Raw genomic sequence first — 17,243 nt, 5'->3', positions numbered from 1 at the left:
TTTTCTCCAGTGCTTTAGAACTAACTGGTTCAGCAGAGCGGCAGGAAATGCAAGTGATAGAACACTCTGAATAGCCCTTTTCAGGTCTCATCCTGAAACAAACCTGGAAGAGTTTCACATCATGTTTGCTCAATGTATGTCAACACAACTGCAGTTTCCACAAACATTTATCTTTTACCAAGTATTTTTCAATGGATTATGGACAAAGGCTTGGATAAACTTCTTACCCACTCCCATACTTCATTTTGTAAATGAATAATTAAGAACAGCTAGGCTAGAGAAAACATGGAAACAGCAAGAAGAAAAAATTGTACTGCAGAGGTCTAGTCTCTCCCTTCTCTGAGAAAGGGGTGAAAACAAGACCTACAAGATTATATGGCTTCAATTACAAATATCTAATTTGATTCTAGCTTTGGAGGTTTGCGATATTGTACAGCATCCCACCTAGAGGATGACTGCAAACAAACAGAAAAATCCCATATTTACACTTTCTTGGCATCCATTCCTCTGTAGCCTTCACAGACAAGTGCAGACAGAAAAACAGCACAACTTCTTTCCCCTTTGTATTAAACATGTACCTTCCATGATCTTATCTGCAAAACATTTGGCATAGGCCCTGCAAGGCATCCCTCTGCTAGAGGAATGCCAGCCAATGCCAGACTGAGGAGGCTGATGAAAGGTCTCATGGCCTCTCTGGACAAACCCCTCCTTCCATAAATTACAGCAGTGCTGCCACCACTGCATCATGCACAAATGTCTGTATTCTCTCTGAGCGCTGCACTCCCATGCATTACAGACACGCCTTTGGTATTAGGGAAGGCTTGGAAATTCTGAGATTTAAACACTTCACAAATGGAATGTAAGATCCTAAATACATTCGAAGTGCATCAGGGGCATTTTCAGATGAGCATGTTCAGTTTGAGCTACATTATCAAACTGACCCAGAAAAATGTATTGTGTACAGTCCTTTAGTGAAACTACAAGTTGGGGTTCTAAGCATAATGGTATTTTGAAAAAATGGAAAGCCTCTATGTACTCTTCAAATTTCAAACATAAAAAGTAAAAAATGTTTATCCACATTGCAGGTTTGAAATTCCAATTTTGAGTGCCATTATGGCTGTAACAGCTACAAAACTACAGTGTTTTCTCAGTATTTTTCTGCATCATGGCATTTTAAATGCAGAAAAAGGAAAAAACCCTAAAATTGCTACAATCAGCTTTCATGAAAGCACAATATTACACAACTTATTTTGATGGCTTTCTTTCAAAACAGAAAAATGCACTAACTCAAAGGAGACTGCAATATTGCACAACACTGGGAAAATTGAAGACAGAGACCAATATTGTGAGCCACAAACTTTGATCTCTGTAAGAAAGGTCAGACTTTTTTTTTTCCTGACACTAGTACAAAGCATATTTTTGTTTTAATACATTTGTCTATGCAGACTTTGCTTTTCTTGATATTGAAAAACCAAAGATTTGTACAGACTTAGTTTTCACAAGATTTCAGTCTAAGAAAAAAAAGGGTGATTGATATTTTCCTATTTTAGAGGCAAAAAGCACAGATTACTGACAGAATAAGCAAGACTGACTCCAAGTCTTCAATTCAGATGTAGATCTTCTTTGTAAACTAGCAAATGGTGTGAAACAAAGTAGTAAAATGACAGTTATTGCCATTTTGACAAAATCTGATTCTCCCACTTTTGAAAGTGTATGTGAAGTCTCCTTTATTGCTAAACTGAGAGCTGCATAATGAATTTAATTGACATAGCACTACAAAACTGGAACCAAGAACTGGCAGCTATTACAGTCCAATATTACTATGATAAATAAAAAGCAACTACTTCAAACAGTTTTATTGGAATAGCCCCAAAGTAGAATGTTACAATACACAACACATTCAAAGAACACGTAAATCTAATCTATCTATTTATGAGTGGATGAAGCCAAAGAAAGGCTAGAAAACATATTCTGCTTTTACCTTTGATTTTTATTACAAGGGTTTGGGTTGCAAGGATCCTTGGAAATACACGATCCAAATTCAAACTGGTTGTCCTGGAGCCCAACGCAGCGAGCTATGCACGCGCTGGGATACGTGCGTCCGTTCTGGCCACAGACTGGGACAAACTGGTCCACACAGTTACAGGGCAAACCTGCAAGAGCAACAACACAGAGCAGGGACTGTGTGTACACTCATTTTCCACAACACAAGATACAAAAGGTGGCACTGAGGCATCTCTGCCTTCAGCCCTTTCTCCCACCTGCCATTTAGCAATGCTGGAGCACAAGGAGGAGGAAGGGAAGTTTTTGTCTTGCCTCTTTGCTCATTCTACTCAGTTTTCTCCATTTTCTCCCTAAACTCCTTATCTCTCGTCCCTAGTGCACTCTGTCTCTACTTATTTTTATGCAGTACTTGAGGTTTTATTTTTCAATATTGATTTTTTAAAAGTATGTGCTCTTCCTGCAGTGCCGGTTGGGCGTGAGAAAAAAAAAAACAGTTAAAAAAAACATAGTAATAACAAATTATCAAATTAACAGATGTGCTTTCCATTAATACTGCAGAAAAAATTTAGTTGGTAATTCTGTTTTAGTCTGGTAATTCAGAGTTTTCATGGTTTGGAAAGTTACCTGTAAACTTCCGGCGTTCATCCTCTGAGCTGTGCTCAGTTAGACACTGACGTGTGGAACAAATCAAGTTTCCAGCAAAACAGGAACAGACATTGCAATCTATATTAAAGGATGCTCCATGGCCTTCAAATAAATTACGTAAATACATACAATTAATGCAAATACACCCAAAGGCTACACATTCATGTGAACTACATAGATATAACAGTCTCATTAATTGTTTCTGTAAATTCCCTTTTCAGTATATTTTCCCAGTGAAATTTCCATCCTTTTTTTTCAATATATTTCAAGTTTTGCTTTATTCACTTACAGGAAAAGTCTGTTCACATGTGGTTTTGATTAATTAGTTAACCACAGAAGCAAGCACTTAGTCCTTTCAAAGCCTGTATAAATAAGGTTTCTGTTTGGCTTCTTTTTTAAGAACAATAAATTCTGGCTAGCAAGTTTCATGTTTTCTTAAAGGTAAAGCTTTTGTAAAGACACATTCTTCTAAATTAAATTTACATAAGCCTTGTAAACTTTTAGTCTCACACATAAAGCACAACTTCTATGTGTTTGTCAAGAAGTAAAAGTGCCAATGCTTCATTCCAGCCTTCATTGGATTGGAACGTATTTTATAAGTCAGCATTGTTTTCACACCTGAATCTAAGAATCAAACTGCAAACTTAGAGGATTTTTCTTCAATTTAGCAACTCCAGTTCGGTTTTCTGAACTGCCCATATGACTGCCCTTCACTGTGATGTATGTTTTGTATCAAATCAATTCTTGCTGATGACAGACTCTGATCTATCCATAACCAAACTGGTTATCAAAAACTACCAACAAGTACGCAGCTCTTGAGGAAAACATAATAGTAATTACCTTACAAAATAAGGTAATTCCCTCTCATCTCTTCAAAGGATTGAGATTGAGAATTAGAATTTTTAAGAAAATATTACACAGGCAGAAGGAAACCCCTCAGCACTGGAGCAATTCAGAAGAGGTGCTCAGAGACAAATGAGGGCAGAACAAGAGGGGGTGGGAGAGAAAGCCTCTGTAGCACAAAAAGCTCTCTTTACACCACAGTACTACTCAAAGGAGCAAAGAATTTGCCAGCAGGGAAGAAAAGCTTAGAAGGTAATGCCAAACCCAGGATCTCAGGTGATTCTTCAGAGTACCTGACTTAGGATCCACCTGAAAACTGTGCAGGGCTATTGTCTTTTTCTGTCAAAGGATGCACACAGCAGCCTGTCCTCATCAGTAATCATTTAATCAGCCGGAGTCAACTCACAACACAAAAACCCCCTGCATCATTCAAAACATTCAAAGTTGTTTTCTTTATAGAGAATGGTTTTAGAAAACCCAGTTCAGATGTTATGTCTAAACCTTCACTTTTTACGACTGACATATAAACCAATAAAATATAGTTACTGTAAAATATTTACATGGTGACCATAAACTTTTAATTCTTTGCTTTCAATGCATCATCTAACCAATTTGGAACCTAGTAATTTTTATTTTTTATTACGTAATACCTAGAGTCTGAATCACCACAAACACTTTGTAAGTCACTATGGCAATAGAGGAAGCCGTCTTTGGGGTTGTGGAAGCTGGTTTGGGGTTGTGGTAGTTTGTTTGTTTGTATTTAAATGGACAGCACTTACTGAATACCTACAGCTACACATAATATGGTTCCCAGAACAAGAGCTGTGCAACCATAAAATACAAGTACAGCATCAAACATCTTTGTGATTATTTTCACCAATAATCTGAAAAACTGAAAGTTTCCTTGGATAGAATGGTCCATAAAAAGTTACAGTCATCATTTAAAAACTGCATTTGTTAACAACCATATCTTAAAAGCATCCACTTTCACCAGATATTTTTTACAAAAATAGATCAAATATGTTGTTAATGTTAAGATGTTTTCATTGTTCTGCTTCCATGAACAAATAGTACCAACTCTGAAAAAAAACCAAAACAAACCAAAACCCAAAAGAAAAGTTTTAAGTGTGTTTGGCTGCCTTTTATCTTCTTTGGAAAAACAACAACAAAAAAAACAGATTCCAAAATCCCCCATTCTGTTCCGTGGAATACTGCAGGCAGACTTTTCTGAGCAATGAAAATAATATCCCAATTTCCTGCTCTTTCAAGATTTAGGGTTTGGTTCCCAATCTGAAAATTATGTTTGTGACATATGAAACTACAGCAAGTGCCTTGCTTCTTAACTCTTAATTAGTGTGAAAATAACTCATATCACATGGTAAAAAAGAAACCTCAGTTATTTTGGACTCATGAGATATTTTTACCTTGCTTTAGCTCCGCTTGGACAACAGTCTGACAGTAGTTTAAAAGGGCTGATTTACAGACACTAAACAATATGCCATGCTGAGATAGGTAACTGTTCACTAGCAGAATATTTCTTGCTTGCTGATTTTAAGAGACCAGCTTCAGACAGGTCACAGCTCAGCACAGACTCCACTTTATATCCAAGACCTTTCATAAGTTTTCCCCTACCTTAGTAGAAGCTATTTTTTTGGTTTTCTTTTTCCAAGATTATAATGCCAGTTTGCATGACAAAAACACACATTTAAAGGTCTCAAGCAAAGAGTAAATCTGAAAATAAATCAATATAATCTTCTAAGAAGCATCACCTGTCACATTTCCTTGAACTCCTTTGACAGTCAGATTAGGTAGAACCCAATAAATCCTTGTTACCCAAGCCAATTTAAACTCTAAACAGGGAGCTGCCATGGTGAGGAAGACTTAAAAAAACCAGTGTTCAATACACCTTCATCATCATCATGTATTTGCTTACACGTTTATTTTTAGGCATATGTTAGCCCCATGGATAAATATCTTAAACTATAGTTCTTATTTAACGTTGAGATTGTGCAAAACTTATTAGGGGATGTTTAGTGGAAGAGCCAAAGAAAAGGAAAAGGAGGAATTAAGAAGAATCAAGCAGGAAGATGTGTGGGAAAGCAAAGGGAAGAGGGGAAAAAGGGAATGGTTCAATGTAGACAGGTAGCTGGACAGTATGCCCTTCTCACTGAACCCTACATTTGATCACCACAACCTATCCTATACTTTTATCCAATCCTATTTTTACACTTCTATGATGTGTGCTTCCTACTCTGTGCAGGAGTACTAACAAACCTTAAGGTGAATGAATCAGTAAGTAGGGGAAGGGGTCTTTGTGCCAGCCACTGGAGTGGAAACACAAACCTTGGGTATTCATGGGTCCAGATGCCACAAGCCACTGGAAGGAAGAAAAAAATCCCAACAAATCCAAAACAACCCCTCACCAACCATTTGGAGCTAGTAAAGAAACCATCCCATGCTAAAAAGAAATGGTGTACTGAGAACACCCTTCTGTGATTGATTGAGACAGGCACAGTTCAGTACTGATTTCAACAGTGTAACCCTCCAGCATATATAAGACTTAACCCAGTAGGAAATAGAGGGATGCAATCATCAGCTTCTGTATTTTCTGATCAACTCTGAATTCAGATCCTCTGTGTCTTCTCACGTAGTTCAAAATTCCTTAGGTAAGGAGCAGTTGCTGGATGCCTCACTGCTCTATTACTTACTTTTCCTTTGTCCTCCAACAATGCATGATTTCTGGAGGTCAACACAACGCATTTCCATGCAGTTCTCCAGCAAGCCACTGTGCCCACAGGTACAAATCTTGTAACAGCCAACATCACCAGCTGAGGATGGAACTTGGATAAGTGTACCTTGTCGGACAATAAAATCAGAGGCTTCTCCCAGTTTGCAGCCTGCATGCAAGGAAAAATTTTAGCTCATAAACAGTAAAGATGTGGGCAAGTGCCACTACTGAAATTAATTACTACATTGACTTGAAAAAACATAAGGTGTTCTTGAGCAGCCTTACTCTTGCCTTTACACTCACCCATTTCAAAGAGGCAACAAGCAACAAAAATAGAAGATAGTTGCTTGAGACAAAGTTCTGAAGTACCATGTTACTTTTGAGAAATAGACTTGAAATTACAGTAATACTCAAATATTTTAGTTTTCCAGCTCTGTATATGACAAATATGACAAATACTATACATGCTTCACCCTCTCCAATATAGAATTTGAATTAAAGGGTCTCATAAGCAAAGCCCAGTCATTTGCCTTCTCTCACGTATTTTATTGTGCCCTTCTCTACTTGTACCTCTTAAGTGAACACTGAAGGATTCTTACAAGACACGCGAGGAGGGGAGAAAGAGAGAAAAAGCAGGAAAAGTGGATTTAAAAAAGAAAGACTGGAAAAGAAAAAAAATATTTAAAAATTGTAAGGAAAAATAATAACATAAATAGATTGAAATAACTCTACAAGGGGTGAACTGCAACAAGCCGCCTGAAACTTTCAGCCAATAAAAAAATAGAATTAAAACACAAAAGTCACTTTCCAACCTTCAGAGGAAGCAAATTGTCTCTTCTAAAGCTCTGTATTCAGAGCTTGTTTTCACATGACTTTGAATGACTTTTGCAGCAAGTGAAGACAATACAACCTCTATAGTAATAAGACTCAGCTTTCCAGGAAAACAAAAATATTTGTAAGGGTCATAGAAGCATATGTCCCTAGGCTCACACAAAGAATGAGCTGAAGTCTCTCCTCACTTTTAGTAGAGCAGATGTATGAGTGAAGCAAAATCCTGCTTTCCTTTTTAATTAGGAACCACTGGGGAACTGCTGCTCAGCCACAGAACTGCTGGAAGAAAGGCTCAGGGAACTGATGTGAAACAGCTATAGCAATGTTCTCCATCACCTCCTCTAGAAAGGAGACTGCTCCATACAATTCAATATAAAAATCAGTGTTGCTCTCACTTGCTCAGTCACACGCATGTTCAAGTGGTCACCAAATGCACACTTTCCGCTCTGCTTCAAGAACCACGGCTGACCCCTCATGTCACTGAACGACAACTCCTGCTTTAAAGGAAGGGGGAAAACTGGCAAGCACTACCAGTGCCTAGGGCAGAACAATGAATGGGTTATAGAAGTTGGACATTGCAGAGTCTTACACTTCCTTTTTGTAGATTTGATCCTTGCTACTGACAGCACCCAACCCTGCCATTTCAAAGTTAGGTACCTGAAACTTATTCTGCAATGAGGTTTTCTCCCCAGTCAGCTCACATTTATACATGGTGCTGAGGTTAGACAACACCAGTGTTCTAAAAAAGCAGTTCCCAAATGACCGTAAGTGTCTTTCTGGTGAGGTGCTAGGAAGGAGCAAGTAAAGGACATAGAAGTGGAGAACAACCCTGACTGCATCAAGGAACTTTTTGGACAATGGGGATTAACTGGATGGGTTTCATCTTTGGTTAAGGGTACTTTATGGATTTTTATTGTGATTTTTATTGTGTTACTTATGTTCTCATGCCTTTTATGTTGTTTTAAAAGAGCTGTTAGGGATGCTTTTTTATTAAGTAGAGAAGGGGAATTGTGGAGACAGATGGGCATGCCAGCCCTCTCCCTTGGAGAGGTATCCCTTGAATGGGCTCTGATAAGATCTTCTCAAACCCTCCTGGACTGAGAAATCCTCCGTGGTCATGGTGAGTTCCCAGCACGCTTTGGAACCCCATGTAGATTTGTTGGGACTGATTGGTTTTTCCCCCTTTGTACCACCCCTGCTTTTCCCCATAAAACCCCCAGTTTCTGCCTTGTTCAGGAGGGAGCTGACATCACTAGCATCCTTTGCAAGTTGCTGGAATAAAGGCTACCTCTGTGGAACAACCACACAGTGCTCCTGTGTCTTTGTCCCTGTGTTGGCCAGGGTACACCTCACAAGGCAGAGCTGAAATCACTGCTAAGAGCTGAGGTGAGCTGCCTGCCCCTTGCTGAGGTTACCCGACAGCTGAAGGACTGCCTAAAACTCCTAGAAAGCTCTCTCTTGCGGGACCTCCCTCTGGGAAGGTTGTGGCGTCTAGGTCGAGCCATCAGACTCCAGATCGGCCACCTCTACAAGGTGGAACCACATTACAAGTGTCACTGAAGGGAGCAGGAGCAGAAGCAGAAACACCATCGGCTGCATGTCCAGACGTCTTTGGGAAGGGCTGGGTGCTGGGTTAGTGGGAGGGGAGGTGTGGCACTGTGCATCTCTTGGTTCCTGTGGGTTGTATTCCTCTCTTTTTGTTATCTCCCTTTTCATCATCAGCACCATCACAATTATTATTACTAACTTTATTTCAGTGACTAAACTGTTCCTGCCCAGGCTGGAGAGGGAAGCCAACGAGTGGCTGTGCAGTACTCAGGTGCCAGCTGGGTTAAATCATGGCACAGCAGTTCACTTCAAAACCTTCAACATTCAGTGACATGTTTACCTGCAAAATTCAGTAAAGAGAAGCCTAAAAAACCTTACCTGGCACACACAAATATGGAAGACACAGCTCTCCAGACTGACATCCTTTCCTATTTACTTCACACAGCTGATTAGCTGCACATGGATTTGGATTACATGGATGTGTGACATCTTCTACAATGTTGCCTAAAGAACTTGGGCCTGAAAACAGAATACAGATCATCTACACTGATTTAAATGAGGTTTATGTTTCTTCAGCAAAGCATGGCATTTCATACATCCAGTAAAATAATATTTTTGGCAATTCTGTGAACTTTTTAAATTTAATTATAGATGTAGAAGTGTGATATGACCAGGTAGTTAACTTATTTCAACAGTTTAATCCTCAGTCCTGGAAATAATGACCCAGATGATCCTTCACATGCAAAATATATTTCCTTTGTCTTGTTTGCCCAATAATTTTCTTGTCACATATGCCCAATACAAGAAGGAACAGAAGCAATGAACTATGGCAACTTGAAAATTCAAATTTTTTCTAATACACTAAATAAAATGTCTCAAATTCAATACCATTTTCTTAAAAATAAATAATGAAGACAATTAAAAGTAATGACAAGCATTCAAAGTATCCTGGTTTCTAATTTTGCTGCAGAGGTAGGTTAGTACTTACTCAGATAAGTATCCAAGGGTATACAGTTCTCCAAGTCATCTGTTGGAGATAAGAGCTCACAAATACTCTCAGCTGAGTGACCTTCAGGGAATTTATTATGATCTCCACACTTCTTTAGTATTTCCACACAATCTGATCTACAGATAAATAAAGAGACAGAACTTCATGAAAACGACTTGAAGAAAAAAGGGCTTATATGAAAAAGATTTCTTTCTATGTTATTCCCTTCCCTGAATCCACAACTTTCCCAATATGCCTCACAGCAGAGTGTTTATATATATATGTATATGCTACATTTTACATAGGAGGAAGGAACAAATTTGTGACACAAAGACAGAAACTACTGCTTGTACTATTTCTCTTTGACTTTGGGCTTGGTGATCTTCATTTTCTATGGCATCATACGCATGTATCTTCCAAGACCAAGCACTTCCTTCATTTACGAATGTCTAATATGGGTTGAACTCTACCTCACTACCTGCACTATTAGGTAAAAAAAAGAGCAGTTAATTACCTACTTTCAAAATTTATTAAAACAAAAAACCCCTTTTTTTTCCTGATCTTTCTGTCAGCTGCAAGCCATCAGTAGATCCCAAAACCAAAAAAGAGGAAAGGTTTAAGACCCCACGGAGAGCTAAAAAAACTTCAATACATCTGTTTTTTCTTTCATTTGACAATGCAAGCACATACATTCATCTCATTAACAGGCAAATATCTTCATTTACAGTGATGGAGATTCAAGCAACGGCAACCAAGCAATTTCATATTCCTTCCATGTTTGCCTTGCCATGTTTTCCTAACACAGCAAACACAGTCCTACAGCTTTTTAGTTTTCATTAAAATCCTTAGTAAAACCTCTACAATGGTTTTTGTTTTCCCCACGGTACTTACTTGCAGATAATACTTCCTCTGGATTTGCTGTGACAAGGTTTAATCTGCAGGGAGCAGGCAATTGCCTTCCACATTTCTGGTTGGCATTTTTTAATATCAAGCACAGGAATATTTATGAAAGGCATCTTAATACTCCCTTTTTCCCACAGCTTCATGTCATTCATGGCTCCCTGGTCTGACTGAGTATTGCAGCTTCTAAATAGTTCTGTTGGTCTTAAAAGGAGAAGGTAAGATATAATATGTATAGCACAGATAAAAGAAAAATAAAGTACCACACATTTTCCCTTTTCACCATAAGAACTCTACATCCTTCATATGGCTTGCTTTTTGTGGTATACAAGCTATTAATCTCTCCCACAGTTAAGCAAGATCAGAATAAATTTGAAATCTATCTTTAAGGAAGACAAGGTCTTTAAGACTCAAGGCTGAAACTCCCTTCTCACCTCTATCTCTTAGATCAAACATCACTTCAATATTTCTCACCTGAAGTTAACCTAAGAGCAAATATCATAGCCCAAATATTTCTGTAAATGTTTCTTGGTGAATCACTAATGCAAGTTGATTTATGATTTATATTTAGCCAGGTTCAGGATTCTCCTATTAACACTCATGCCACTATATACTATTTAAAAAAACCCAAAAAAACCAAAAAAATGAGAGATCTCTAATAGCTAAGAAAATTTAGGGGTTTTTTTGAACTCTAACTGTAACCATGCAATTACTTCAGACACCACTTTTAAATCATTTTGTCCTACAGAGTACAAATCCACAGAAACAACTCTGCAAAAAAGGAATTTTGAGAATGAGTAACATGTAAATTTAACAAACACTTTTACCTTATTTATAATATACAACATTCCAGTAACCATGACTTACTTGTCTATGCAGTAAGACAGAGGAACATGCAGAGGTAATACACTGTGACATTTTACAAGTTCACGGGTTAACTTTTATTCTCGTAAGTTTTGTTACATCTGTTGCTAAATACATTTCCAAAAGTTCATTCTAAAGAAAAACTACTTATTTTCAAATAAACTAAAACCATATTTGCAGAAAGAAAGCTATATACAATCTCAAAATAAGTCTTAAAAACATTTAGCTTTATTTTTTAAATCAAAGCATAGGAATTCCTTTATAAAATATTCAGTGTCTCTCTCCTACCTGTTATTAAAATTAGTGCAGTAAGTAAGATTTCTACAGCCCAGCTGACAAGGTTCTCGTACATCTGCTAAACAGGTCAACATGGAAACTTCAACTGCATTATACTCACAAAAGCGATCAAATTCTTGCCAGCTCTGTGAATTGCCCCAGCTCGTGCTATAAAGTTTAGTGCAGAGCTCTCTGAAAACAAAAAAGAAATAGAGAGGAAGAAAATAAAATTAAAAGAACAACAGCCATTCAGATATAGCCCACCACTGCTCCATCACTCTGCCTCTGCTCACCACAGAGGATTGTGTTAGAGCCCACAAAGTCTCCAAGGGCACCCAAATGTAGTTCTCAAAGCACATGACCCATTTTGCTCAAGCATGTCAGCACATCTTTAAGCTAGTAAGACCAAAAGACTTCAGGATATAAAACTGCAATATCCAATAAAAATGTAACGACTGGAAACCTGAATTTACACCTTTGAAATGAAAACTAACCCAGCTGATTTTACTGGTAATAAATCCAAATTGACATAAAAATGAACAACTTCTAATTCCATCCTTCAGCTTCAAATCACACTTTCTCCTACAGAAATGACTGTCAAGCAAAATACATTTCTTCTTTTGCCCTGATGTTTGAAACAGGGATACTGTTTGCTGCTTTTGTTTGAGATGTTTCCTGGTGTCACCAATACCCAGCTCACATTGTTCATGGCAATGTCCCACAAACTACAGAAGTTTCCATCCCAAGATACAGAACCTCACTGTATTATTAGATCTCCTGCCTATTGAAAACTTGACAGAAGGATCCATTTTAGAACTCACTGTCAAAGCAAGGAACTAAAAGATACTTTATTACCTATCCTATGCTACAACGTTCTAAGAAATAATGTAAGTACAGGGCTCTACTACTAAAGCTGTTAAAAGACCCTGCTGCATTCATGAGATGTTGTTATTGGAAACTTTGATATAAAAGGAAGTAAAATGCTTGCCACTTATTCAGACACACTGATGCATTTAAAATGCAATCATCATCTATTTTTAAAGTGGACAGAAAACCACTCTAGACTAAAAATGCCTCAATAATTTGCAAGCATGCAACAATTTGCTGAAAACCTTTGATTTTCTAAATGTCAGAATAGTTAGTTCCCTTATTTAATTACTAAATTACCTAAGTTATTTTTCACCGACAAAAACCAGAAGAGCATCTAGAAAGGAATACTGCCAAGGTTTTGATATGAAGCAACCAGGCACTTGAGAGTTTGTGGAGCTGATTGTCCTTTTGTCTCTCTTTAGCATCTCATTAAGACCTCAACCAGAGGCTGCAATGTTGGCTATTATGACCACAAGTATGGTACAAGTTTCATTAGCTTACTGTGTCTGCTATAATATGCCAGTGTCAAATGTAAAAAAAGATTGATTCCTCTTAAAAAACAGTATGTTTTGATATAAAAAGTATTGGACAGAACACATTACTCAACAGATCACTATCTGGTTACCTGAACCTGTATTTTTTCTAAGAATTCCAGAACTTCCTATTTGATGTACACAGCAAGATTCAGGCAAAGGCCAGAAACAAGACAAACTCCCAAGTACGTTCACAACTGGAAACAAGCTTAGAGAGATACTGACCTACATGTGGAAGAATTTGCTTTAGAACAGCAATGGAGCTTAGCTCCATCGAGGCCTGTTGAAGGTGGAGGGTGCACAGTGACTCCGGGGTGAACAGATCTTGAGCTCTCAAGAAAACATTGCCAAAGTGGGTCCTGAGGGAGAGGCATGGTTTTACAGCCTTCTATAAGTCCATCAACAATTTCAAGCTCTGTCTTCATTGACATTAGAATTCTTTTACAAGCAGTCTGACACGCATAGTCTTCTGCTCTATCACAGCAATACAAACCTGTTAACAAAATAGTTAACAGTCAAGCACAAAACAACATTAAAGATGCACAACATAACAGCCCTGAGAAATAAAAGTGCTGTAAGGTGCCTTCTCCTCCTCCAAAGAATCTCAAATAACATTGCTTCTCCTAAATAGAATCAACTCTGAAAAAAACCTACAAAGCCAATATGTAAAAATGAAAAGTAAATAAAAATTATTAATGCACCTAAACCAAAAGTTATCATCATATAAATTCATATAATGATTGCACCTAAACCCAAAAGTTATCATCATATATATTCATATAATGACAGTAATACAATTTATACTATAGACTTCTACAATAACACATTTTATATAAAATGTACAAGAAGTAAAATTTCAGTATCTTCTATAACTTTCAGTAAAGAAGGATTTATTTGTACTTACTGTCTGTAGGGTTTCTCATTGGATACGACTGTGTGTAGTTATTCACGCAGTGTATAAGCTGAGGGCTGATAGATGCACAGTAATTTTCAACTGCTTTAATTTGTGAGGGACCAGGAGAGGAGTCTGTCCGAAAAATCGCTTGGCAATATTCCCGGCAGTTCGTATGGTGACCTGCATAACTGCAACAGACTGACCCCACTGGGGAGGCAAACAGACAAACAACAGAAAATCTATGGGTTGCTACGCAGAGAAATGAAGAGATGAGCAAGTCTGACACACAAGGATGTTCAAGGAAATGAAATAAAACCAAAAAAAGAACAATTTCTATGCTCTATTGAAAAATCTCTGTCTACAGAATGACTGGAAATATGTGTAACTAGCCAAACTGCATTTTTTTGTCTGGCAGGAGAAAAGTCAGTATTAAACCTGCCTTGAACTCAAGTTCAAGAGGTGAGCAAGCCAGCTGCATCTCATTTTCAGCTGTTTTGTTCTTATTTTAGGTAACCAGACATGTCCAATAATTGAATTATCAGAGAAATACTACTAATAAGCAAACAAATATGAGAGTAGTATCATTCAAAAAACCCAGACAGATGGTACTGGTGATTCACCCATTTTTGCTATGTTGTTAAATACATATAGTAGCTCTCGAGAACAGCTTCTACTGGAACTAATTCTGAGACAATGATTTCATTTTATATACACAGATATCAAGCAACAAAACGCATGGTTCTTCAACATTTCAACTATGCATTTAATTTTGCTACTTAGCACACAGCAAATGAACAAGCAGAAGAAAAAGACAACAGAAAAGATAAATACAGGTTCACAAATTAAAAAACTGATATTAATTATACAAATAGCCAAATCCCTTTATTACTTGAGTAAGACAATTTAGTTGTGGCTTTTGCTTATATGGATCTGAAATCCATGTGTTTGTGTATATGTTCACCTACATAATCTCTTATAGTTTAGAGAAAAATGAATAATACAAAAGAAAAACAAAATAAACTCTTCATTATACTTACTTTCATTTCTGTTAATACAACTAAAGAGTGCATTCTGAAATCAAAACAAAAGCAGTGTTACAAGCCAGAAAACTTCAAATAAATATTTAAGTATCCAGTCATTTGTTATAATGAGCTAATAAATCTTTGGTATTATTTGCTTCAATTAGATTACATTAAAACAAAATCACTATACAAACAGTGAAACCAGGAAATTAAGAGATCAAGGGTCACCAAAGGTCTGTGTGTACTCATAATAAAACTAATAAATATTCAAGCCAACAAGCAAATTAGAAGACTTTCCTGGACTAACTTAGAAACAGGGTAAACTGCTATAATAGGGTGTCCCAAAATGTTGGGTTTTTTTTTTAAGGACAATAATTTAAAAAATTCTATGTAGAAAAAAATAATTCTGCACAGATGGATGCATGCAAATAGTAAATCTCAACAAAATAACTCCATGACAATGTACCTTAAAAGCTAAAGCATGCAACCAACTCCCTTGAACTGCAGCCAAAAGGCACAGCTGGGGGATGTACATCTCAAATGTCAGAAGAAGGGAAACACACACATCCTGCTGCTTTGTTTCAGAGGTCTCTAATCTGCAGACCAGTCATGGAATGGTTTGGGTTGGAAGGGACCTTAAAGCTCATCTAGTCACAATCCCCTGCCATGGGCAGGGACATTTTCCACTAGACCAGGCTGCTCAGAGCCCCATCCAACCTGGGCACTTGAGCACTTCCAACTTGAGCACTTCCAGGGATGGAGCATTGACAGCCTCTCTGGGCAACCAGTGCCAGTGCCTCACCCCCCTCATAATAAAAAAAAAAAAATATTCTTTGTATCTAGTCTGAAACTATCCTCTTTTAGTTTACAATCATTAACCCTCGCCCTATAACAACAAGCCCTGCCAAAAAGTTTATTTCCAGCTTTCTTGTAGGCCCCCTTTGGGCACCAGGAAGTGCTATAAGGTCTCCCAGGATCCTTTTCTTCTCTAGACTGAACAACACCAGCTCTCTCAGCCTGTCTTCAAAGGAGACATGCTCCATCTCTCTGTGACTCTCCTCTGGACTCATTCCAACAGGTCCACATCCTTCCTGTGCTGAAGACGTAGCACTGGATGTAGCACTCCAGGTGTGTCACCATGATATTTTATGAAAAATCCTTTGCTAGGATTTTTCCCTCCTGAGGAGCTGAGTGCCTCAGGAAAGAAATGTAAACAATAACTGTCTGCTACTGTGGAATGCAACAGGGGCATCTGTGATTGGGGCATGTTGGTTGTTTCTAATTGATGGCCAATCACAGATGCAGCTGCATTGGACTCTGAGAGTCACAAGATTTTGTTATTGCATTCCATTCTTATTCTTCTTTCTAGCCGTCTGGTGAATCCTCTTCTCTCTATTATTTTAGTATAGTTTTTAATATAGTATTTTAATATATATCATAATATAATAATCCAGCCTTCTGAAACATGGAGTCAAGATTTGCATCTCCACACATGGGGTATCCACCACACAGGTGGGTCTCACAAGAACAGAGTAGAGGGGGAGAATCCCCTCCCTCATGACTACTGAACTCTTGCAAAAAAACCCACACTGAATAAGCACATTTCCCATTAAAAAAATTAGATACTGCACATAAGCTGTCTGGAACTCTATGAAAAGATGAAGTCATGAGGTTGAAATTCCAAAATGTAGTTACCAGTCATCAAAGACTAAAATTATATGATTGTGAGAAAAGAGAAATTTGAATTTAGAAATATCTAACCTCTACAATTGTCAGAACACCAGATTATAAAACCTGATCAAATACCTGATCAATATAGTGAAAAAACACAATCCCCATCTTAATAAAATTCCTGATCTCCTGATCTCTATAATTAAACAAATTTGTATTTCACACAGAAGAAAACAGAAACACCATCAGACTGATCCCAAATCATGTGGGATTAAAGTCTTGCTTCAAAACAGGAAAGCACCACATGTGCTACTACCTCTAAGACAAGGAAGAGAGCTCAAAATGCAGACCTAGTTCAAGGTCAGTAGTTCACCATTCTTCATCTATCTTAGTTACAGGTTATTCATTGCATTGCAGAGAAGGGGGTATCCAATAATTTTGGGGCTATTTTTGTGCAGATCTCTACTGCTGCAAACAGATGAAAATACAAACGTGTTGGGAATTAACTTGATTATTTTATTTTTCCTTTTGACTTAGATATTGTTTAGTGTGTAGGAATTTGTTTTTCATTCGTATTTTCTTCTTGCTTTTTTCTGAACACAAGATCTTAAACAGGACAGTCCCA

At 37.6% G+C, this 17,243-nt stretch overlaps 1 protein-coding gene across 1 annotated transcript in view; it reads right to left on the bottom strand.

Moving 5' to 3' along the window:
- The window catches only part of RECK (reversion inducing cysteine rich protein with kazal motifs), a 48,125-nt gene that overhangs the window by 6,526 nt on the left and 24,356 nt on the right, over positions 1-17,243 (bottom strand). Inside the window, exons 7-16 of the mRNA XM_041459518.1 lie at positions 14,963-14,996; positions 13,935-14,132; positions 13,256-13,523; positions 11,640-11,819; positions 10,479-10,691; positions 9,588-9,724; positions 8,978-9,118; positions 6,201-6,389; positions 2,629-2,751; positions 1,982-2,153 (exon numbers count right to left, since the gene is read on the bottom strand). Coding sequence (XP_041315452.1) covers positions 1,982-2,153; positions 2,629-2,751; positions 6,201-6,389; positions 8,978-9,118; positions 9,588-9,724; positions 10,479-10,691; positions 11,640-11,819; positions 13,256-13,523; positions 13,935-14,132; positions 14,963-14,996 — 1,655 coding nt within the window. The remainder of the gene's footprint in view (positions 1-1,981; positions 2,154-2,628; positions 2,752-6,200; positions 6,390-8,977; positions 9,119-9,587; positions 9,725-10,478; positions 10,692-11,639; positions 11,820-13,255; positions 13,524-13,934; positions 14,133-14,962; positions 14,997-17,243) is intronic.

The sequence above is a fragment of the Pyrgilauda ruficollis genome, unplaced genomic scaffold (assembly GCF_017590135.1).
Source record: "Pyrgilauda ruficollis isolate IOZ18807 unplaced genomic scaffold, ASM1759013v1 scaffold137, whole genome shotgun sequence".
NCBI lineage: Eukaryota > Metazoa > Chordata > Aves > Passeriformes > Passeridae > Pyrgilauda > Pyrgilauda ruficollis.
Note: the sequence above shows the minus strand (reverse complement) of the source record. Positions and strands in the feature narration are given on the sequence as shown.